The sequence below is a fragment of the Scardinius erythrophthalmus genome, assembly GCF_964197995.2.
Source record: "Scardinius erythrophthalmus genome assembly, chromosome: 20".
In the NCBI taxonomy this organism is placed as follows: Eukaryota; Metazoa; Chordata; class Actinopteri; order Cypriniformes; family Leuciscidae; genus Scardinius; species Scardinius erythrophthalmus.
In genome coordinates this window covers 25,100,391-25,125,038 of record NC_138240.1, presented here as the reverse complement: position 1 = coordinate 25,125,038, position 24,648 = coordinate 25,100,391, and the positions used below count along the sequence as shown (strand labels likewise).

The 24,648-nt window shown below is 38.9% G+C and overlaps 3 protein-coding genes across 3 annotated transcripts; all 3 read right to left on the bottom strand.

The window, feature by feature from the left end:
* Nucleotides 1-1,284: 1,284 nt before the first annotated feature.
* pqbp1 (polyglutamine binding protein 1) lies at nt 1,285-7,503 on the bottom strand. Its single transcript, XM_081349018.1, has 7 exons — nt 7,361-7,503; nt 7,118-7,184; nt 6,886-6,997; nt 6,547-6,647; nt 5,814-6,041; nt 5,646-5,724; nt 1,285-1,980 (listed from the first exon to the last, which is right to left on the bottom strand). Exons 2-7 carry the CDS (start codon nt 7,182-7,184, stop codon nt 1,806-1,808), a joined length of 762 nt encoding a protein of 253 aa, XP_081205144.1. The 5' UTR covers nt 7,361-7,503; the 3' UTR covers nt 1,285-1,805.
* Nucleotides 7,504-8,133: 630 nt separating this feature from the next.
* Nucleotides 8,134-16,703, bottom strand: pold2 (polymerase (DNA directed), delta 2, regulatory subunit). The gene is made up of 11 exons (XM_081348819.1): nt 16,541-16,703; nt 16,176-16,391; nt 15,970-16,091; nt 14,963-15,086; nt 13,661-13,775; nt 11,188-11,386; nt 11,012-11,092; nt 10,582-10,739; nt 10,381-10,508; nt 8,613-8,714; nt 8,134-8,511 (listed from the first exon to the last, which is right to left on the bottom strand). Exons 2-11 carry the CDS (start codon nt 16,387-16,389, stop codon nt 8,351-8,353), a joined length of 1,404 nt encoding a protein of 467 aa, XP_081204945.1. The 5' UTR covers nt 16,390-16,391; nt 16,541-16,703; the 3' UTR covers nt 8,134-8,350.
* A 223-nt stretch (nt 16,704-16,926) lies between these two features.
* Nucleotides 16,927-24,556, bottom strand: sf3a1 (splicing factor 3a, subunit 1). Its single transcript, XM_081349404.1, has 16 exons — nt 24,439-24,556; nt 24,227-24,316; nt 23,107-23,216; nt 22,792-22,990; nt 22,391-22,648; nt 22,195-22,269; nt 21,277-21,427; nt 20,577-20,773; nt 20,354-20,471; nt 19,957-20,264; nt 19,001-19,240; nt 18,684-18,891; nt 17,951-18,111; nt 17,757-17,858; nt 17,546-17,617; nt 16,927-17,431 (listed from the first exon to the last, which is right to left on the bottom strand). Exons 2-16 carry the CDS (start codon nt 24,272-24,274, stop codon nt 17,330-17,332), a joined length of 2,349 nt encoding a protein of 782 aa, XP_081205530.1. The 5' UTR covers nt 24,275-24,316; nt 24,439-24,556; the 3' UTR covers nt 16,927-17,329.
* Nucleotides 24,557-24,648: the final 92 nt, after the last annotated feature.

The following is a 24,648-nucleotide window of genomic DNA, read 5'->3' as shown; positions in this document are numbered from 1 at the left end:
TCCATACATAATATTTTTGACAAATCATGTGAAAACGCAAGTATTAAATATACACCTGGCTTTTGAGGAACGTTTACTTGTAAATCTTTCAATCATCATTGTATTGCACTGCATTATTTGCCCCCACAATAGAAACTGCAGAGCTTTGATCATAAAACTAAGTTAAACTAAAGTTGAACTAAATTGAATTTAAATATTATCTTACTTAGACATTATTTGATGATAGACCCACGGTTTCACATACAAGGCTCAAGTCTAGTCCCAGACTGAAATGCATGTTTGAGCTGTTTTAACTGAAAACAACTTGCACTGATATATCTTAAAATGTCAGTGCCATTGTTTTGTCTCAAGATGCACACCAGTAATGTGTTTTCTAAGGCACATTTATAAAAATATAATATATATATATATATATATATATATATATTTCTAAGGCACATATATAAAACTTAAATGTACTAACTGAACTAAGACCTAATCCTTAGAATCTGTCTGTGAAACCAGGCTATAGAGTGACAATGTGGCGCTATATATATGCTTGTCAGGATTAAAGAATACACAAAAAAATAAGTAGGCCTATATTTGATATTAATGTGGCATTAGCTTGGTTATCACTACTTCAGCTTTTCTTCGTGAATGCCGATGTTTTCACTCGTTTTTTAACGGTCTTTCTGCCTTCTGGCTCCAGACCTTTTCTGCTGCTTCATGCATACAGATACTGATTCTGCCATTGTCTTTTTCGCATCAGCAAACGACATTACGCTGTCATTTCAACATGGCGAAATCATAGACTGTAAAAAAATCATGAAAAAAAAAAAAAAATACACTGAGAGGGTGACTTGAAGTAGAAAACTATTATGAAATGTTATGCAACATGCAACAATAAAACAATATGCAAACTACAAAAAATATTTCTTAGTATTACATAGTCAACAATTGTATCAATGAAAACTCATCTTTGATCACCAAAATTACATATTTTAAAAACAAATTGACATAAAAAAATTCTTCATGCCTTAAAATAGCTTGAATGTAACTCTACACCCTTGCCTCATTTAGTAGCAGTTCAATGAATATGCAAATTAGCCCCGCCTCCACTTACTCACACCAGCTCAGAGATCCACTCGTTGATGTGATCGGTTAAAAGGTAGTTTATGACGTCAGAAACACCAGCGATTTCAAACCAGTTGGGTTTACTGCAGTTTTAAGGAGAAAATACTCAGCAATGGTGTTGACATGAATTTGCACATGGTTTGTCTTATCAAAAACACCACAGACATATAAACAATATTAAAAGCTTGATTTTCACCACAGAGGGACTTTAAATCAAGATACATTTATACCTGAGAAGCAAAATTGCTTACGATATTAAGTCTTCTTGATTTCAGAAAAAAAAAGCATCAAAATTAAATTAACTTTAAATTAACTAAATATCTGCCAGTGGGTCTTCTTTGCTCACTGACACATTTTGTGTTTCCTTGTTTTAGACAAACTCACTTAATTGTTTTTCCTACAATTTAAGACTTTATAACTTATTCAAGACTATATAACTCATAATTTAGTCTCTATCTGTTTTAATATGCAAATCATTTCAAATGAGCACCAAACCACTTGACGCACATTCAAACAAAATGTTTATTTTGCAGGGAACGGCATCACTATGCTATGTAAAATGACAATTGTTTATAAAATGCATGACATACAAGACATGGTATATTTACAAATGAATCTGTCCTAAGTGTAAGAAAAGAAATTACAAAAGCCTTTTAACAGTCGTAAAGGCTTTAAAGACACGCTGTTCCTGCTCAGTCGTCATCAGAATCATCATCCTCCTCCAAGCGCCTTGTGTTCTCAGCGTTGGCTCTCAGGACGGCTCCAGGACTGGGGTACGGTCTCTGCTGGAACAGGGGTCCCGCCGCTGTGGTGTCCGCTCCTGTCTTTGCCTCATTGCGTTTGGGGAGACCGGTGGACCATAAGCCCCTAAAAGCGACAGCGCAGTATATTGATCAGGAACATGTTCATTATTACAGAAACAAACTATTTTAAATCTCATCTAAACGCAATTTGAACGACTGTGTTGCGGTCTGTTGTATACTAAACATTTCAGTAAATTTAGTAGGTATCCAATGTAGGGCTCTATGTTATGTGATGCAAAAAAACATAGACAGAATATGTTCATAAAAATGGAATTTACTGTATAACGCGGAATTAAGGAATTAGGATGAATATTCAAAAGTAGGGCTGTACACTTGTTGAAATTGATATTTGGACTAATGCCTGTGAATATTAAACTGCAAAAAGCACATACTCAAGCACAAGTGGCAAATACACACAGAAACTTAAATGTCTTCCAGACAATTTGAAATAAAACGTGAAGAAATAGTGACAGAAATACTATTGTACAGTAGAATGTACTTCTCAAAGGTAATAACAAGAATAATATTACATTCATAAAACATTATTTTTAAGGAATATCACATAATTTTTCTTCAATGATTTCATTTAAACAGTAAACCTTATTAGCCCAACACTTTGTTTGGCAAAATCCAAAAATGAAAGGAATTGTTCAAATTTACATTTTATACGATTAGCCTAGTTGTTAAAGTTTTATGCATCCATTTGATTACCACCATTTTTTATACAAAATTTGTTTACATTTTTCTAGATTCCTTGTTTTATGATTTAATACTAACAATGAATTACTGAAAAGTTGTAATTTTATTGTAATTTTTTTTAGTTAACTAATTAAATTGTTAAATTTTTTTCAACAACATCCTTTTTGATTATTGAAATTTAATTCAACCATTAAAACGAACTCCAGTAAAATTAAAACGGACCACAGAGAATTTGAGAGAAAATAAAACATGAAACTAAACAGAAAACTTGCATATGTTGCACAGAGTCAGTAAAGGGCCGTACACACCGGGACGAATATCGGCGCGCGTTATTCGCCAGCGTTTTTCAATGCGTTTTTTGTGTTCACACCCAAGCGATTTTCGCTGACGATGAGCCGAGTGAACATGCAAATTCATTCCTTGACATTAGATGGCGCTTAATGCCTTGCATCTTCCTCGTCTTATTTCTTCCCGGCAGTGTAGACGCTACTTGGCGTATATCTTCTTCGCCGTTACGTATGTGTGCTCGGCAAGACCGTTTTGTGTTTGAGCGCCCCCAAGTTGTGTTTTACTGTAACTTCAGAAGCTCCAGACACGTGAGCAAAAGTGCCAATCTCATTGGATGTGGCACGTCAAACCAAAAAAACGAACCCGAGGCGTTTTTTCAAAAATGACGCTTTTACGCGTGGCGTTTTTCGCGTCGGTGTGCACACCAGGGTTCCCACACCTTAGTTAACTTCAAATTCAAGGACCTTTCAAGGACTTTCCAGGTCCAATACCCTCAAATTCAAGGACTTAATGTGGGGACACAGGGCTCGCAAAATTTCCAAATCGCTGGTGGCCCTTCGGGCAGGCAATCTTCAGATTTTGGTAGCCAAATATCAACAATTGTATATAAAATAATCAAATTAGAATCATCAATACAAATATGCACCTGGTTCTAACTGAACTGAAATGTGTGATCAGTATGGAACATCAATCAGTCTGTGTCGGTGGCTCAGCCCCCAATGATGGTATGATAAAAAATAAAAAGGTAACACTTTAGTTTAGGGTCTAATGCTCACTATTAACTAGTTTCATTAACATTTAGATGGCAGGGTTTTATCATCACTGAGGTCCCGAATGTGAGGTAGGCTAGTTAGGGGTTTCGGGGGCTCCCCCAAGAAAATTTTGATTTCTCTGATCTACATATGTGCATTTTAAGATGTTTTGAAGGCCAACAAAATTGGATAACAATAGCTTTACAACGATGTCACGCAGCTGATTATTTTTCTCTCCTCATCAGCATCATACTCTTTTTCTCTTTGTTTTTCTCTTGCTCTGTCTCTTCCCCTCCTAAATCTGAGCTTTGACTGATATAGGCTTTTCATTTTTGTCTGTCAGTGAAGTAAACTTAGGGTCAACTGATAGGTTGATTTATGAATAATTTTCTCAGATGAGTTCATTTACTGAAAGCTACTAGGAAAGCTAACGTTAGGTAGCCTAACTAAGTTTATTAAATTCATTCACAATATGTACACATTCATTATGGATCGTATTCCTAATACAGGGCAGTAGACAGGGCTTTATAATCAAAGAGGTCCTACATTTAATTAATTAATTTTTTTTTGATATGTGCATCTCAAGACGTTTGAAGGCCAAAAAAGGATAAGAAATAGCTTTAAAACCATGTCAGCAGGCAGTAGATTATTTGTCAATACCTGCTCTCTCTTCTTATCCATCACTCTTTCTTTTTCTCTCAGTCTCCTCATCTTGCCCTGTCTCTTCCCCTCCTAAAGCTGAACTTTTTTAATTTACTGAAGGCTACAAATTGTATTATATTAATTCTCAACATGATTATTAATCTTGTGCCTAACATGATGAAAACGGCTTTGTTAATGTTTCTTGTCCCCTCACAATGACAGTAAACTAATTATTACATTACACGAGTCACATTACATATTAGGCCTATTTTCAGTTCAAAATGGCGAAATTTGACAAAAGTATATTAGTTTGCCTGATTATTTTTGTCATTCGTTTCACATTTATGACCAAAAAAACTGTCAAATGTGAAATGTTTAGTTTAGCTACTTACATCTTATCTCGCACTTGACCGTAAACTGAAGCGTCAGTCGCTCTGCTCAAATTTTGCTCAGCAGCTTCTGTGAACATAAGTCCCGCCTACTTTGATTTGATTGGTCATCTCAAATATTCTGACATTGACGAGCAGTGACCGACCAATGAGGCTTAGATGAACACACACACACACACACACACACACACACACACACACACACACACACACACACACACACACACACACACACACACACACACACACCTGTCCTCTGTTTCTGACATGTGCTCTGCTCGGCGCCGCTGCGGATTGAAGATGAAGAACGCGCTGAATCTGATTATAACAAGACTGAAGCGAACACTATTTCAGATAGCCCGTTGGGCAGGCCGGTTATGCATTTTGGTAGCCCGACTGGAAAACACAATAGCCCCGGGACGTCGGGCTAGCGATTTTGCGAGCCCTGACACATTTGTTGTGTCCAACAACAAATGTTGAGGTACCATCGTAGTTTCTTGCGCGTGTGAACGTCATGGCAACGTACAACACAAAGTACCTCATGCAGGAAACACTTAACGTAACACGTTAATGCGCATAACTAACGTAAATCAAGCAAGCTAGTATGCATAGGCTATGAAGTTTTGGCGAAATAACACATTAGCGGACCGGAGTGAATGTGGAATTTTTTCCAGAAAACTTCTTGCACAAAATAAATTCAAGCACTTTCAAGGACCTGTATCTATGTATGTTTATTTTCAAAAACTTTTCAGGGCCTTGAATTTTTTTTTTCAGATTCACAAACTTTCAAGGATTTCAAGGACCCGTGGGAACCACATTGGCGCCCTTTGTTTAGTCACGAGGCGTTAAACGTTGGCGAATATCGCGCGCAAAATTCGTCCCGGTGTGAACAGGCCTTAAGAGTAGTATCCCATTTCAAACACAGCCGTAGTGTTCATTATAAACTAGCAGGTCATTACCTTGGAGCATCCGAATAGGCGCTGGGATCCATGGGATCCATTTCCTCCTGCTGCTGTTTCCGCCCTCCTCCAAGTCCTCCTAAAAAGTTTGCATTTACTCAAGCTTACTGTAGTAATACTTTGAATTATGAATTAAATATCTATCGAGGCAGATTATGCATAAATTACCTCTCTTTGATTTGTTATACGGTGCAATGTCGTCTCTCCGCATCCTTCTATCACGGTCCCGTTCTCTGTCCCGGTCTCGATCTCTATCCCTGTCACGATCTCTATCTCTGTCCCGTCCGTCCTCCCTGTCTCTGTCCCGCTCCCGCTCTCGCTCCCTTTCTCGCTCTCGTTCCCTCTCTCTCTCTGCCTTCTCATAGTGGATGTCCACTTTGTCATGCCCAGTATCACCTAGGAAGTAAAACACAAACATTTTCAGCATATGTCTCAATAACAACACAAAATCCTTGTGTACTTATGCATGTCCATCCCTGCATTCCAGTGTCCATACTATCCATCCTAAATAGTAAGTGAGATTAGAATAAGTGTGTCCCAAAGCATAGCATGTTGAAAAGAGTATGTCAACATTTTCAAAGTGTGGATCCGTGCACGCTCTAAAGGCTATTGTTGCCCACAACCCATTGCGCTTTGGAGGAGAGTTCGGTTCAGAACTACAAACACGAGTAAAAAGTGTTAAAAAACTACAAAACATGATGGATATATGATGGATTTTAACTGTGACAAGATGATTGACAGTGTCAGGATGCGACAGAGCGCAACCGTTAAAGACGCATTTGTATGACCTGACAGTACGTCCCAAAGCTTGTCTACCCTTTTGCTTTTTTCTTCACAAAAAGAGTACATACTTTTAGGGCGTAGTATAAGGAGGCGAATTGGGACGCAGCATGTGTCTTACCTTTCTGTTTCTTAACCCCTTTGGTGATGACAGCAGAAGGGTCATTAGGAGACAGCCAGCACACTAAATCTGTTTCCACATTCCAGTAGTATGGGAGACCGCTAAGGACAAGAAAAGTGGATGATAATTACGCATATGCAATGACTAAAAAAGTTTAAATCTGGAATTTTGCACATGTATCATGGTATTACCATGCTATTCTTGTAGGTAACTTCAAGAATCATGAATATGGTAATTGTGGTAATATGGTAATTCATTTTCTTGTACTGTTACATTAAAATGAATGTCTTGAATTCTTCCCGCTGACCAGAGAAAAACAAAATCTTATGAAATGCTTACCAAGAGGGGTCAAACACTTTGTACCAATTCGTTGGCAAATTTTCAAGCCTTGTAGCCTCATAATCAACGTTGTTATCATCATAGTCTTCAGCGATGATCTCCTCTTCGGCCTCTGATGATGATGATGATGATGATGATGATGAGAGACAATAAATGAGAGCATGAATTCATCATTCAATAAGTTTTATAGATTACAATACCCAGTAAGATAAATATGCATGCTGTATCTTACCTTGGTCAGACTGTTTCACGATCCCTCTTTTAGCGAGGCGTGCAAGTAAAGCTGGAGGCAGAGGCATCTAAAGACAGAGCAAATCATTTCACTGACCAGTGTTGACGAGCCACGAGTAACGTTAAACTGCCACTATCTGGATCTGGGCTGACACACAGAGGCTGATTTTGTAGTCAAATAATGGACAGAACATTACACATGCAATTTAAATAAGAAATACATGACCGTGAGTGCATAATTTACCTTTATGATGACCAGAATTTTAGTTATGTAGTAAACGTTTCATTGAAAGGAGCCAAACAAGCGACGCGGACGCGGAACAATGACGTAGCAAAAACGTACCGTGACGTCATCTAAAGGAAGCGAATTAAACGCTTATCTGAAGAAAAGAAAAACAATAACAACAACGTGTATTTGAACATCTGAATACTTTTTAAATATATATGCCATTAATATGGTGTTTAAACCAAGTTTAAAATATTAATGTAAATGTAATACTTAGTGGGTGTTTTTGTTTTCGACGCTAGATGGCGACAAAAAGGCTATGGATTTAATTTGTATGCCGCTAAAATGCAAAAAAAATAGATTTTTGAGGATGCTTTTTTGTTAGACAGATGAAAAACTGATATTTCATGGGCCACAGTACTAATGTTATTTTATAATTTTTTTCAGTAAATTAGCTGCTGATGTTAACCAAGTTAAAAATAAAAATTTTGAAAGGGGAAAAAAAACGTTTTGTTAATTGGTACTAATATACGGTACACTAACCATGTTGTGCGTTTCTCTACTGTATTGGTGTCTTAAAATTAGTATCAATCTTCCCATTATGTAGATTTCCAGCACAGTCCCCTCAATAAATAATAAACTGAACTTTCTGTGAGGCAAAATAATGTGTTTCTGAAATCTAAAGCTAAAACTATCAAACACAAATGAATTGTTTCCAAATTATAAAATTAAGGACTAGGTAACATGGTGATGTTATACTTACTACAAAAAAACAAAAACAAAAAATGTATGTAACTGTTTCATGCATGGTGCATAAATGTAATAAAAGGGTAGAATAAAGGTGATTTTAAATACATGCGGCAAATAACCTCAGAAACATGACGTCCATACAAGTACACTAGACCCAAAGAGGAAAAATAGAATGGTTTCATACAAAAGAGGGAGCTTTATTAACATACAACAGAACAGAAACAAGTGAACAATTGCCATATGTTGATAAGCGAGTGTTTAATGGCTGATATTCATCTCATCGTCCTCATCATCCTCTGTGGAGAAAGAGGAGAAGCAGACCGGCTCGCACTCTAGAGTGCGCAGGTTCACGAGACAGGCTGTCTGTGTGCTGCAGAACTCTGGGATTGCCAACAGGAGAACATCTTGTCCTTCAGGTCCTGAGAAAGACAAAAATTACCATACAAAAAGATATCGATAAAGCATGGCCACACTGTTACATAGTTTTGTTTTTAATATTGTAAAATAGTTTTCTACTCACCTGTGACTCGTTTACATTGATAGCTTGGTGCATTCCCGCTGAAGTACACATGGGGGCATTCTTCCAATATAAAGGGATCTTTCTTATAGAACGGGTAACAACCTAAAGGGTCAACAGAACATAGAGTAATTTAGCATTAATGGTGCAATATACAAAATATATTTAACGGAATAAAAAAATTTAAGATAATAAAAACCTTAAAAATGTATATTTCCTTTTATAAATTCAAATGTTTTGAAGGTCCTGAAAAAGTATTGTTAAAGTCTGAAATACACACACACACATATACACTCACCTAAAGGATTATTAGGAACACCATACTAACATAGAACTGCCTTAATTCTACGTGGCATTGATTCAACAAGGTGCTGAAAGCATTCTTTAGAAATGTTGGCCCATACTGATAGGATAGCATCTTGCAGTTGATGGAGATTTGTGGGATGCACATCCAGGGCACGAAGCTCCCGTTCCACCACATCCCAAAGATGCTCTATTGGGTTGAGATCTGGTGACTGTGGGGGCCATTTTAGTACAGTGAACTCATTGTCATGTTCAAGAAACCAATTTGAAATGATTTGAGCTTTGTGACATGGTGCATTATCCTGCTGGAAGTAGGCATCAGAGGATGGGTACATGGTGGTCATAAAGGGATGGACATGGTCAGAAACAATGCTCAGGTAGGCCGTGGCATTTAAACGATGCCCAATTGGCACTAAGGGGCCTAAAGTGTGCCAAGAAAACATCCCCCACACCATTACACCACCACCACCAGCCTGCACAGTGGTAACAAGGCATGATGGATCCATGTTCTCATTCTGTTTACGCCAAATTCTGACTCTACCATCTGAATGTCTCAACAGAAATCGAGACTCATCAGACCAGGCAACATTTTTCCAGTCTTCAACTGTCCAATTTTGGTGAGCTCGTGCAAATTGTAGCCTCTTTTTCCTATTTGTAGTGGAGATGAGTGGTACCCGGTGGGGTCTTCTGCTGTTGTAGCCCGTCCGCCTCAAGGTTGTGCGTGTTGCAGCTTCACAAATGCATTGCTGCATACCTCGGTTGTAACGAGTGGTTATTTCAGTCAAAGTTGCTCTTCTATCAGCTTGAATCAGTCGGCCCATTCTCCTCTGACCTCTAGCATCAACAAGGCATTTTCGCCCACAGGACTGCCGCATACTGGATGTTTTTCCCTTTTCACACCATTCTTTGTAAACCCTAGAAATGGTTGTGCGTGAAAATCCCAGTAACTGAGCAGATTGTGAAATACTCAGACCGGCCCGTCTGGCACCAACAACCATGCCACGCTCAAAATTGCTTAAATCACCTTTCTTTCCCATTCTGACATTCAGTTTGGAGTTCAGGAGATTGTCTTGACCAGGACCACACCCCTAAATGCATTGAAGCAACTGCCATGTGATTGGTTGATTAGATAATTGCATTAATGAGAAATTGAACAGGTGTTCCTAATAATCCTTTAGGTGAGTGTATATATATATATATATATATATATATATATATATATATATATATATATATATATATATATATATATATCATGCATTAAAATGAATATCGAGTGTTATTTTAACCTCAAGTCGTTTTACCACAGACAAAAAATGAAACTCAATCTTCAGTGTTTGCATGAATCTTTGATCATTTGAGGTACACAGATATTATGCAAAAAAAAAATTATCCCTTTAAAAAGTCAACAATCAGACCAAAAAAATGCAAATATATAAATAAAACAAAGAAAATAGTGTGTCCAGACCCAGTGTGTCCGGGGCGGTGGGAGCCAGGTGACGGAGTCTCAGTGTGCTTTCTAATATCTCCAGATGATCGTCCACACTGCTGTACTTCACAATATCACTGACGTTCTGTCCTGCTGTGCCCAAGAACCTGAGACCACAAAACATTCACCGTCATGTACACTTGCCACTAACACAGGATAAAAATAAAGGCAGTTACTCACTGGACGCCATCTACGACGGCTTGGAATGGGTTGCTGACCAGCTGCAGTGTGGGGAAGGGCACAGACAGAGGGAACATGCAGCGGTGCAGGGGCTGCTGGGGGAGAGTGTAGTTTGTTGGGTCATACTGTCCAGGCATGACATCCACAGGTACAGAGGCCTGTAGAGGACAAACCACACATTACTGACACTTGGAACTGAAATGAAAAGCCCCTTCATTACCAATTTAACAGTGTGACAGACTTAAAAGAATTGGAATAAATGGATAAAAGCCAGTCTAATCCCACCATGCGACCAGAAAACGACTAAGAGCTACGGGACCTTGTCCTATAAACTTGATATATGGAATAAATAGGGGAGGATACATTTCGGCTTGTCCCAAATTAGGCCCTCAGTCATTTTGGTCCTTCACAAACACTTGCAAATACTCACCACTAACTGAACTAGAAGCTCATCCAGCAGTTTGATAGCCTCCACACTCCCAGCCTGAGTCTTCTTAGTCAGATACTTTGCCTTCAAATGGAAAACAGTTTAACTGAAAAGACTTATACACTAAATGTAATTGAATTCAATTAGCACTGCTTGGACCGCAAGTCCCATTTGCACACCTTAGTTGTTGAGTCTTTGTCCTGAGTGCTTTGACTCAACAGGTTTCCAGCTAATATGACTCTCGAGATGGATGCTGCTCCGCTCTGCTCCCCCTGGTCTCCAAGCTGACCGGTTACCATATCAACCAAAAGCTGCAATCCCATCATGCTGTCTGCTTTGCTGCCGTTCAATCCCAGGCCAGAGGCAAGGAGCACAAACCTAAAATGAAATTGGAAAGGTTATGTTTCTACCACTTTAACAGTAGCACAATATATCCGATATCTGAGATTATTTATTTATTTATATATCGAGTTTGTACGATATATTGAAATATTTTAGAAACAATATAGGATGAGGCAATACAGTTTATATCGATATACAGTAGTTTGATATTACGAGCGTATCTGAAAAATTAATGAGCTGTAGCAGTGAAAGTGCATAATTGAATTTCCCCTAAACATGAGAAATGCTTTATATTAAGGGCTTCAAAATAACATGTAAGATATAGTTAATGCATATAGTTTAATTCGGCTTGTTCCTCTGACAGAAACTTGCTGTTTAATGCATTTGAGATGTGTTTTTCCTCCGTGCATAACTTACATTTTATAGGTATATTTTCCACCTGTAAATATTAGAAATCTGGCAATTCTTCAAATTTTTTCCCTTTTTTTAACCTCATAATTTTGGATCAAAGTGTCATAACTGTACGTTCCTGTGAGACATCAGACTTCTCTCTGGTGAAGTAAGCAGGACTTCTCCAATCATTTAATCCCTTTAAAGCTCCGCCCCTGCAAGATCACGTTCATCTGCCTCCACTATTGAGTGCTACGCCCACATCTCAATATCCAATCAACAATCTATGGATAAAACTAGGGCCCTGTTTACACGAGAACGCTCGCGGGTGAAAACGTAAAAATATTTTATCAGATGTGCCTTTCGTTTAGACGGCGTTTTTGGGGCTTAAAAACGCAAAAAGAAACCACCCTCCAGAGTGGAAATCTTAAAAACGCTCCACCGTCGCGTTCCCATCTAAAGGGTAAAAACGCAAAAGTCTGCTATGTACGCAGGCGCGCGGACTTGATGTTGTTGTGTGGCAGTGCTTCACATTGCCACCTAGCTGCCTGGAGTGCATACTACATCGAATTTCACACTTTTGCGTCACCATATGATTTCCCCCCATAATGCTCGTCTAAACGCAGAATAAAAAGTGATAACGCAACGCCACTTTTGCGTTTTTTCTTCAGATCGTTTCCGTGTAAACATAGCCTAAGTCCTCGTCCTACACGTTTTCTTTTTCGAAAATCCGTTACAATTAAGAAGAAAAGATCTTTCGATACTTCCATTTCACAGTGACTTCAATACTCATCATTCATCAGTTAAAGGTAGGGTAGGAAAATTCAGAGAGGCTAGCAATAGCAAGCTAGCTTTGAAAGCATAAGATCCCACCCTCCTTTCAGAGCGTCTCCAAAGCAACAACTTCTCCAAAACACACACTGCACCACAGCAAAGTCTGCAAAGCGCCACAAGAGACACCGTTAAATAACCTCATGTCTCAAAACACATAACCTTACAATAATAATGAATGTAAACAACTTACTAGGGCTGTGAAAAGATTAATCGCGATTAATCGCATCCAAAATAAAAGTTTGTGTTTACATAGGCTAATAAATGTGTGTGTACTGTGTATAATTATTTTGTATATATAAATACACACACATGCATATATTTATTTAAGAAATATTTGCATGTATATACTGTATATATTAACATCAAATTTATATTATATATAAATATAAATATTTGTATATATAAATAACAAATTTTTCTTAAATATATACATGCAAGTGTGTGTATTTATATATACAAAATAGTTATACACAGTACACACACATTTATTATGTAAACACAAACTTTTATTTTGGATGCGATTAATCACGATTAATCTTTTCACAGCCCTACAACTTACAGAGCTCTAGTTGTACCACCGGACTACTGCAGATTCATTTTGGCGTTGATAGTGTTGACATAGAAACACATTAATCCGAGTAGAACGTCCTGGTTTGCCATCTCTAAATTACGATAGTTATGGTATGAACGTTGTTTTGGTTCAGGAGGAACAGTAAATGTGACTGCTGTTTGTTTGTGGCCCTCAGTATCTTTGACTTCAATTATGCATAACCTCATGCAACATGCTGATTCAGACCGAATGCAATGATTCGACAGACATTTTTTTGGTCTGGAGACTTCCACAGAAGATATACAGTATGTACACGTTTTTAATATTTAGACCACTTCTATTAATGATTGCTATCAAGATATGAAGAGAGTTTCAACCACTATAACAAAAAGTGTTTATGAAAAGCATTGCCTACCCTACCTTTAATAGTCATAATAACATTTAAGTAATTATCAGTTTATCATATTTACACCAGTGTGTCTAAAAACCAAATCTCCTGCTCTTCAGTCAGTCAGGTCAGGTGTGTGTTTCTGTACCTGTCTGAGCTGAGAGGCTGTCTGGGTGTCTGTGGAGGAAGATCAGCCATGCAGAAGTCTTCAACGGTGAATTTCCCATCATTCTTCTCTGCACCCATGATGGCAATCACACTCCCTGGAAATACCATTTCATTATAAAGCAGGAAAATTGAGAAGCATGAGAATTTTGAGACAGGTAAAGGCGGGCATACACTGTGCGATTTTCGTCCGATTTTGAGCCGAATTCTGACTCGTGCGACTCTTTTTCGGGTCGGGCCGATTTTCAGCTTTGTCGTGCGTCGTTTGTCGTGCAGTGTTCGTGCAGTGTACAGGGGGAAACGAGAGGCGATTAACCTCTCACGACCGGCAATCGGATGGTCGGATGAATTTCTGGCATGTTAGAAATTTTGGTCGGTCCTCGTGACTATATCGCACAGTTGAAGCAGAGCTACGAACCGATTGCCCTAAACTCAGTGTTTTTCCCTCACTGCGCCTGCGCGAAAACAGTTTCATCTGCAAAAAAAAAAAAAAAAAAGGGAGATCTTTAAGTTCTGTAGTTCAAAGCTACAAATTACTGTTGCTTACCTCCAGTTCGTGTTGCAAAATGGATTAACCATTACCCACTTCTTCCAAGCCACCTGCGATGTAGCCTACACTTTGCCTCTTTTATTGTTAAAAAATGTTTTTGAAATAAAGCTGTTTTTAATTTTCATTGATGAATTATTGCAGTGTTCGGACATATTATAGACTGTTAATAATTAATTATATGTATATAATTCATTGTAATCGACCTAAATGTTTTAGACAATTTTTAATGAGAAGTAAGGTTCTATGTAATATTTTATTATTCTCACAGCGCGTTGGTTTTGCGGTGATGGCATGCGCTATGAAATTGTTGCGTGGCAATTTAATTATAATAGTCTATCACTTTAATAATAAAAAGTAGCCTTCCCTAATAATAATAATAATAATGCAATAATACTAGCCTATAATAATTCAATATATAAATTGGAAATGCTAAATCTTCTTGATATTGATGCTTGTTTTGACACTATCTCTGGATAGGCTACATTATATCGTCCATAGGCGCAACCCGGCACGAGGATTTATTGCGCTTATTCGCGCATATTTCACACGTATAGTGTGAGCAGTCAAGTCGCAGCTCGACGTGCGGACCGTACAGTGTGAGCACATAAATCCTGAGCTTTGGCTTTACATCGCATGCGATCTACTCGTTCAGTGTGAGTAGGTTCCTTGCTGAAATCGCACAGACATCGCACAGTGTATGCCCGCCTTAAGTGTATCTTTCTATATGTCTCCCACCTGTTACAAACTTGGGTGTGTCAATGTTGCCCTCCAGTTTAATCCTCTGAAGTTCATCCTCCAAAATAAGCTCATCTGATTGGCTGATGTATTTGGTACGAGGCGGCTGGGGCAACAGATTGTGCTGAAGAGAGAAAAGACATGTTAAAGGGATAGTTCACCCAAAAATGAAAATTAGCCCATGATTTACTCACCCTTAAGTCATCCTTAGGTGTATATGACATTCTTCTTTCAGACATATACAATCGGAGTTATATCAAAAAATGTCCTGGCTCTTCCAAGCTTTATAATGCCAGTGAATGGGTATATTTTTTCCATGATAAAAGTCCATTCCATGATTTCCATGTGCTCCACATTAATAAAGGCCTTCTGAAGTAAATCGATGCGTTCGTGTAAGAAAAAAATATATTTTTAAAACTTTATCGACTAAAATAACTAGCTTCTGGCAGACGGCCGTACGCATCGATTTACGAACAAATGACGAACGCGGTTGCCCAGCCCTGTTTGAACCGCGAGAGGCATCAAAGCTTACGCTACTCCTACATCCAACGTCATACATCTTCAAGTGTTAATCTTTTGGCGAGTAGAGTGTAGTAGAGTGAAGAGTTACAAGTCGACTTGCGTACGGCCGTCTGCTGGAAGCAAGTTATTTTAGTTGATAATGTATATTTTTCTTACACGAATGCATTGCTTCACTTCAGAAGGCCTTTATGAACCCCCCAGAGCAGTTTCGAGCACTTTCATAATGGATGTATGGATGGATGTATGGAGCCTTGATGGACTTCCAAAAAAATATACCCATTCACTCCCATTATAAAGCTTGGAAGAGCCAGGACATTTTTTAATACAACTCAGATTGTATTCGTCTGAAAGAAGAATGTCATATACACCTAGGATGACTTGAGGGTGAGTAAACCATGGGCTAATTTTCATTTTTGTGTGAACTATCCCTTTAAAAAGGGAAGACTGAGGAAAAGCGAAAAATGCTTGTATCATCCAAGTTTAACCTCCTCGCTGATCTCCTTCAGGATGGAGGGCTGCAGCTCCATGTGTTTGAATATGGTGCCCACTATTATACACTGTTCACCCATCTGCAGGTCACACAGCTTCCTGATGGGCACGACACAACCTGCCACACACACATTCACTCATGTTCAGAAGCGCTTCAGGGGGAAAACACGAGCCTGTCAGTGAGTTCACGGATGTTTCTCACCCCACTTCTGCGTCGCTCTGTCGCCGAGGATGTGTCTCATCTGCATGAGTCTGGTGGCGTAGATGTGCGCGTACTGGCGGCTGAAGCTGCGCTCGCCGAGGCGGAACCGCTCCGAGCAGCCGCTGTATGAGGGCTGGTGCCGGTCAAACACGGGCTCCGAGGACCCCGGAGGACACAGCAGCGTCTCCTTTGGCACGATCACGTCTGAGAACATGACTGGAGAAAGGTTTTGGACGCTAAATTAGCAACGGAGCAGTTTTATGTGAATAAAATATAAATGCAATATAAAACATTGTATTAAAAATCGATAGAGTTGTCAAACAAGCATATTGCTGTATGCTAACAGCACCGTAGCTTCACTTTACCGTATTCCTTGCTGTGTTGGTTTTCTACAGTATATTGTAAATCTAGTTTGATTCGATGATAAAGTAAATAAAAAAACAACAAAATCAGATCGATCTCCTCTGTGTTGATTTTTGGTATCTCCCGCTAAATACTCGACCTCTGACCTCTATGAAAATATGACGCGAGTTCCGCTAAAATACGCTTTCATAATAAAAGCCACCGGAAATAAAAATAATCTGCGTTTGTCTTATGTACGGGACTGTTGCGTTTTTTAGACGTATTATTTAAATTTTAAATATAACATTTAATATTTCATGATTACTTAAGACCATTTTTTAAATGAATGCCCACCAAAAATACTATCATTTAAAAAGTAAGTCATTGCCAGCATTTGTGAGGAAAAAAAGACAGCATAACCAATAACATTACTTACTGAAATTTATTAGGTAAATTTTCCTAAGGTACATTTTTATGCGTTTAATATGTATCCCACAAAATGTGATGTTTCAAAGCTGAACTTCAAATTTGCAGATATTTATTTCACACAATCACTTCAATGAAAAGAAGTGCAACTAAAAACAGTCTACAAGCGGTTTGCTAGGAGACTACTGCCAATATTAAATGTTCTGTTATTTAATCAATCATGCATTGAATGTTACACACATTGGTACAACATCACAAGACACCAATTACTTTGCATTACAATTTTTCTACAGAGCACAGCACAAGTTCTGTGAAGTGTACAAATGTAGCAGGATTATAAGCACAATAATGTGGAAGATTGGAACAGAACAGAAAACATGAGCGATCTACTTCTTCCTTCCTCCTCTCTCCTTAAGGGCCAGATGGATGACGGAGCCATTGTTCATGTTGTAATAAGCCAGAGAGTTGGAATCTTTGATGAAAATACCCTGGAGAATCAAACACAATATGAGATCTCGGTAATACTTTTACATTTTATATTAGCATTCACCATTTATATAATAAATACATTTTAAGATTCAAATTAAAACAAAATATTTTACCTCATACTGCAGCTTCTGCTTTCCAGCCGGCATACCAGTGGCTTCATGGATCTTAACCTTGATGACAGACACCTGAGGTACATAATGGCAATAAATTAGCTCAGATTTTCATGTCTTACACAAAATATGTATATAATTCTATAGGTCAGTGGTTAAAAATTAGTACAAATGGAGTTGGTACATATAGATACTGGACAGGCGAAGTCTTTACCTGGTCTGTGAGAGGCAGGTTGAAGTTCAGCACTTGGCCACTCAGCTTCCATTCGGTCTTGTCTTGCATGTTGGGCACTTGGACCTTGACTGCAACAGGTCCCTAAAAGAGAGCAAAGATCACATTAAAAAGATTAACAAATGACCGATGTTATCTACTAAGTGCACTCAGAGTATGTTGCAGCAGTGTTGTACCTTGGTCCTGCGCAGGAACTCCTCTTCTGGAATCAGGTTGTCCTCTGTCTTCATTTTCTTGCTGGAAGGCTCGTCCTCGTGAGGAGGAGGAGGATGAGCAGGAGGCATGGGGGCGGAAACAGAGCTGGGAGGTTGAGGCACAGGGGGAGCGGGTACAAACCCTGAAAAACAAAAACAGTTTATTCACTACAACAAAATTATTATTAATATACTTGAAAGTACACTATGTAACTTTTTTTTGTCCAAAAGTAACTATTTAAATAATGAGTCAATACATCATCAATCCTTCTTCCAAAATGAGATTCCAATCCTACCAAAATATGTACCCTGATTCACTAAGGTAAACCTATTATAAGGGTTTACATTTTAAACCTGTCGGGATGGTTTTCGGGGGAAATTGAGTACGGTAGTCTGTGTGTGTCTCATATGCGTAAAAGGAGAAAAGTTGCACTGTAGTCACTTGGACTATTTTAAACATTGTCTTTTCTAACTTTCTGGGCCGGCAAGTTTCGATCCCATAGAAGCCTATGGAGGAGTGATCCAGCTCTCAGATTTAGTCAAAAATATCTTATATAATATCTGTGTTCCGAAGATGAACAAAAGTCTTACGGGGTTGGAATAACATGAGGATGAGTAATTCCTGACAGAATTTTCATTTTTGGGTGATTTGGGAAATTTCAATTTTCATTTTACCAAGAAGCTACATAACAGATCTGTAATTTTAAAGACTCACCAGCAGGGACCACCATAGGTGGAGGTCTGGGTGCCATAATATGGGGTCCAGAGGGTGGCATGGGCACCACATTGATGCGTGGGGCGTGGAGCATGGGTGGCATGGGAGCCAGAACTTGTCCAGGGGCCAGACGCACCACAGGGGACACTGGAGGTCTGGGTATGACAGGCACAGCAGGAAGCAAAGTGGTCCGCACTGGGGGTGCCATCTGGAATATACACAAGAGCCTTTAGTTAGGACTAGCACTTTTATTTTTGTGTTCGACAAGCACAGTGATCTTGCGAAACTCCTGAATGCAGAAACAGATTGAGACTCACGGTAGGTCTGGGCATGGTGTTGATTGGTGGGGAGGGTTTGGGCATGCTGGAGGCTGCTGATTGCATGGGCGGCTGAGGCATCTCATTGGGCTTGCTAGGGCCGATCTTCTCCTTGGTGTCGTCCTCCTGCACCAGACCTTTAGCTTTGTGGATGGCTTCGATCTGCTCCTGCAGGGTGATGTTAGCCTGAGCCGCCTGCTGGGTACGAGCCATACTGCCTGAGTGACCGTCCCATGTGACCTGTGGAAAAAGTGGAAGTGGTGTTAGATGAACACAACTACCTTCTGGAATTCCTCACTTTGGGGTCACACTTGTGATTCTCGGCAGTCAAAACAGAGAGAAGACAATAATAATGAATTTTTTTTTTAAATGAAATTAATGTACCGTTTCAGTAATATTTCTTAATATTGTGTATTTTGAGGGGATTTCTTGGTACTAGACAATATTCACCTCTAAATTACACAATTTAGTTCTGTAAAAAATAAAAAATTAGAAAAAATTATACTTATTACAAGTGTGAACATTTTTAAAGACTATTTAGTAGGGGGTGGGAATCTTTTGGTACCTCACGATTCGATTAGAATCTATTCTTGAGGTCACGAGTCGATTTAAAATCGGTTCTCAATTTTGAATAAAATTTCGATTCGATATATGCATTTTGATTGTAGTTTACTGTTCTGTGTTACCTTTCTTATTTGACTGTGGTAGAGAGTTTAATAGGTTTTGAAGAATAAAAATCCTACTGAATTAAATGTGAACCAATAAAATTTATTTAGTTTTTTTTCCAATTTTAGTCAACCCATTATTATAAAACAAATTTGAGGCTGCTGTCCCTTTAAGAATGAATGCACGGAAATAGTTACACATCCGCATTGAGTCCTTGAGCACATACAACAGGGCATGCGCAAGGTGAATTTTGAGAAAGAAGAATCCACTTGGTGTTAATACTTTCTTACCTTTTCCTCAGGCTTCTGTATCTCCTCCTCTCCGATCTTCTTACCGATGGCCGTTTCCTCCACACCAAAGATATCGGTACGTCTCTCGGCCAGCTGCTTCAGGCTGCTCTCAATGTCCAGGCCGGGAGCGTACACCTCCTCCTCGATCCGACGCTCTCGGATGTTGCGGTCACGCTCCTCCAGCCAGCGGGGATCCAGCAGGCCGATGCGCATGTGCTCCTGCATCTTACTGGCTGGGATCTTCTCACCCGTGATGGGGGAGATGAGGTACTCGTCAGAGGAGGTCATGGGAAGCAGAGACTTAGACGCTGAAGAGAAGATGAGATGGAAAGTGAGTGGATACAAAGAAATGTGTGCCATTTTAGAACGATAAAGTGTGTTTTATAAATTCGCTTACCCTTGGGGTCGTAGTCTTTGCGAATGATAACCTGGTCTGGAGTGGGGGGCAGAGGTGGTGGCATGGGATTATCAGGGGGTAGAGGAGCTTTCATGCCATCATCCTCTTCATCAGAACCCTATTGAGAGGAATAACAGATGCTAGTCAGTTAGAGTAATAGTTAACCCACTTCTACACACTCATCATCTATGGCATTATGTGAACATAACCCTGGTTGTCTCACCTCGTCCATGTCCTGCAGCTGTGTGTCCTGGTCCAGCTGAGCTGCGTGTCTGTCCTCCCTGCCTCCTCTCTCATCCTCTTCATCTTCACTCTCTACCTCCATCTCCACCTCCTCACTCTCTCCAAATTTCTCATAGCGCTCCTGGATCAGGATACGAGCGCCCAGCTCCTCAGGAGTAGTGGGAGGAGGGAAATTACCTGTAAAAAAGCATTAATAATAATAATGATGATGATAATTAAAAAAATAACATGAATATAATAATAATCATTAATAACAAATATTATGAAAAATCAATTTAATATGAATCAATATTTGATTAAAAATTGTATAGTATTTTTTATGGTATAGTAAATTTATATTAATTAATATCTATTAATTAATCTATAGATAATATCTATCTAACTCATTCAACAAAATATTATGGGGGCCATGAAAACTTTGTGAAAACGACCAAAAACAATAAAAACATTGATAATATAGTATTCATATCTATACAATTAATAATTATAACAATTTCTCCATCATCTTACATTAAAGGCGAGATTGTGTCTGTAATTGGCTAATTAAACCACATCTGAGATTTAAGAAATGTCTTGCTATCACCAGAATCAAGAGTATTCTTCTGATACAATAGTATTTGCGCAAACAAAAACTCAAATATCTAAAATCATGCTAATTGTCGTCAACTAAACATGCTCACCTTGCTCATTTGGTTGGAAGTCCACCGTCTCCACGACCACAAAGTCATGCCAGTCAATCTGAGCATAAGCCACCCTCTCCTTCTCTCGCTCCTCCTCTTCCTTCTTCCTCTCTCGTTCCTGGAATTTGGCCCACTCCACACGATACCTGACCTGAAATATTGGGGAAAGATGTGATATTACAGGTCAATCTGATCTGTCCTTCCCTTTTGAGATCTTACGAGTTTCAAAGCTCAGACTGATCCAACTTTATTGATACATTTTTTGGGACTAACTGAATTTAACGAACAACTACTTATGAGACATGTTAAATTTCGCAACTTCAGTTCTACTCTCTTATTCACCGTAAATTCCCTCATGTGGTTTTAAATCACCGGCATCCACTCAGTTATCCGTTATCCATTTTCCACCAGAATGGTTCGCATTCTGGAGCCAGAACCTGTTCTTGGCCAGTCGAACTGGAGCCTGTCGTGAACCGTGCACGTTTCCACGGACTTGAGGAACAAGCGGTGATGTAACGCTGCTACATGTTGTTTACCTGACTATAACCAGTCTAAAAATTAAACGGTGCACGTTCCAGTGTTTGTGCAGACAGTGAAGCACATCTGTTTTTCGGGAGTGATTATAGCAAACCGGCTGCTCACATAAACTCCTGGTACTCTCATCTGTCCTTTTTGGAGATATACTGAACATGAAACTGTTGATTCACTCGCCCTCTCGTACACGCATTTTTATATATTTAGATATATCAATGAGACCGCCATAGACAGCTGGCTCCATTCCAGACCAGAACGTTTTTAGGGCCGGAGTTGAACCAAACCACATTTTCTGCAGTGGAAATGCACGGAACCGTTTGAGAACGGACACAAGCCGGGAACCCGCACCGGAACCATGTGACCTGGAATGGCTGTAATAATTACCTGGTCCAAGACCTCACGAGAATTCTCTGCTTCCTTCTTCAGTTTCAGCAGAAGACCTTTTGGAGGGATTAAAACCTGCAAGAAACCAATCAATTAAGTGAATTTAGTGTCCCACTTGAATAACTTTATGATTCCCAAAAAACTCCACTTTTATTAGCCACCTCAGTCTTATTAGTCCTGAATATTGCTGCCATACCTTTGTGTACTGTTCCACCAGTTTTGTAAAGTAGTTGAACAAGCTGTGCTGTGGTCGCAGGAAGTCAAACTGGTAGTTCCTCTGCTCCTTCTGCATCAGCTGCGTGAGGAACTGACGGCCATTTCGAGCGACGAACTGTGCGGTCAGCTTCACCACATCCAGGTCAAAGGCTGAGATGGAGGGAGGGTCGGCAATGAACTCAAACTCAGGTGGAGGCTCCTTGGGCACCACCGTCTCATGGATCACCTGCGCTTGAACCTAAAGGACCACAAACGCATAAACTCTTGATAAAAAAATCCAGCTATTAAAGACTTTCAAATCAGACTGCTTAGATTATGACTTGACTGGTTTTATTTCAATTACTAGTATGTGTTGTGTAAAGTCAATGACAGGATCCTGACCTTCTGAGGAAGCTGCTGTGACGCTTGCTGTTGCATGACTTTAGGCACCGCTGCAGACGGTTCCTGAGCTTTGCCCTCCTTGAACTCGTTGACCTTGTGGCGGTAGTAAGCATGGTAAGGGTCGTTGGGGTTGAGGAAGTTGAATTTTGGGTTGTTGATCTCATTCTGTCGAATCCTGGCCTCAAACTCAGGTCCATTCCTTCGAAAAAATTAAAAGGGGTTAATTCTTGATTTAAGAAATGTACAATATTGAAACTTGATATGACATGATGTTATATGACTTATGATATGACTTGTAATGATATGATTTCAAACCTGGCCACGAAGCTGGCAGTCTTGTCAACAATGTTCCGGACTTCAGGAGGCGGATAGATGATTCCCACAATGGGCTTTGTGGCTGGAGTTTCTTCTTTCTGCTCCTCGGGCTGTTATTAAAACATTACACAGTTTAACTGATCTGAGCCTTCATTAACACTTTGGTTGCAAAGACTGCCTCACAAGCCAAATATTTTTGACTATCTGCATATTCATTAGCTTAATCTACCCAAAAAGAGTCCATTTAGTTATGCAGTACTATATGCAAACATTTTAAAAAGTGTTGCATTGAATTTATGATGAATAATGTAATTTTAATTACTTAATGCAATATTAGCTGAACTATACAAAAGGAAAATATATTATTATGAGAGTTCTAACTTGACTCAAGCAGTGGTAATATAGTAAGGTAAGTCGATTCATTCCCCTGGCCAACTTAAACTTTCACTGCATCCAAAATTGCATACTTCCCTACTATGTAGTAGGTGAAAAACATGTGACAAAAAAGTATGTCTGAATTCACAGTACTCATAAGAGAGCAAAAGTACCCAGATGACCTACTACTTCTGGCGAGACACTTCAGAATCTTGCAGGTTGTCTTAGGTCATCCCGGTACTTTTTGCCTTCTCTTTTTAAGGACTGGGAATTCAGAAATACTTCTTGTCACATAATGTTTTTCCATGATAGAGACAGTATGGCGGATGTAATACGTCAGAAATACATTCATACTATACTATACATACACATATATATATATATATATATATATATATATATATATATATATATATATATATATATATACACATATACATATATATATATATATATATATATATATATATATATATATATATATATATATAAAAATACTATATTCATACTGTCATTTTTAAGCATTCGTGAATTACTTATTCAAAATAAGTAACGTTACCTTAGTTACTCAAGGGAGTACGTTATGCTATTTCGGAAGCAGCCATGATGTATAAAACAAACATGCAATATTATGGTCGATTAACATCTTTGTATGTTTATGAAGACAAATATGTTAGTAATTGAATATAAAGCAGATGGATCTACTCTGTACTGTCTCTAAAATAAATAAATAATTGGTTCATACCTTGTTATTTAGCTCCGGCTGCATGATCTGCACAGGCCCAGGCGGCATGACTGCGACACTACAGGCTCTTCTCTGGACGAATCAAGCACGCTGAGAAACATAAACAGTTATTGTCAGTCTAATGGTGATTTGTTTGACAAAATCAACGTACAGCACTTAAAATTACTGAAGTACTATAATTTCTATGTACACTTTCATACAACTTCACTAACCTCTGGTTGCGCCAAACGCCACACAACAGAAGACGACAAATGAACGACTACTTCCGGTAGCAAGGCCAATGGTGTTTGTGGGAAATGTAGTTCAAGTGAAATGATTCCGCCTACATGCGACCATGGAAACCTGGTGTGTGTGTATATAGAGCTAATGCACATGTTCTTGCTACAAAACTAAAACGATTAAAGAAAAAACGCATATTTCGG

Bases quoted from the DNA above. Each gene is read 5' to 3' on its own strand.
- pqbp1 (XM_081349018.1), bottom strand. From the start codon at position 7,184: ATGCCTCTGCCTCCAGCTTTACTTGCACGCCTCGCTAAAAGAGGGATC. The intron at 6,042-6,546 runs GTAAGACACATG...TTTACTTCCTAG, and splicing joins AGGGGTTAAGAAACAGAAAG to GTGATACTGGGCATGACAAA. The intron at 1,981-5,645 runs GTAATGACCTGC...TGTCGCTTTTAG, and splicing joins GCCTATTCGGATGCTCCAAG to GGGCTTATGGTCCACCGGTC.
- pold2 (XM_081348819.1), bottom strand. From the start codon at position 16,389: ATGTTCTCAGACGTGATCGTGCCAAAGGAGACGCTGCTGTGTCCTCCG. The intron at 11,387-13,660 runs GTACAGAAACAC...ATTTCATTTTAG, and splicing joins CAGCCTCTCAGCTCAGACAG to GTTTGTGCTCCTTGCCTCTG. The intron at 11,093-11,187 runs GTGTGCAAATGG...TTCCATTTGAAG, and splicing joins ACAAAGACTCAACAACTAAG to GCAAAGTATCTGACTAAGAA.
- sf3a1 (XM_081349404.1), bottom strand. From the start codon at position 24,274: ATGCCGCCTGGGCCTGTGCAGATCATGCAGCCGGAGCTAAATAACAAG. The intron at 22,991-23,106 runs GTTTGAAATCAT...ATTTTTTCGAAG, and splicing joins ACTGCCAGCTTCGTGGCCAG to GAATGGACCTGAGTTTGAGG. The intron at 20,472-20,576 runs GTGAGACAACCA...TCCTCTCAATAG, and splicing joins AGCTGCAGGACATGGACGAG to GGTTCTGATGAAGAGGATGA.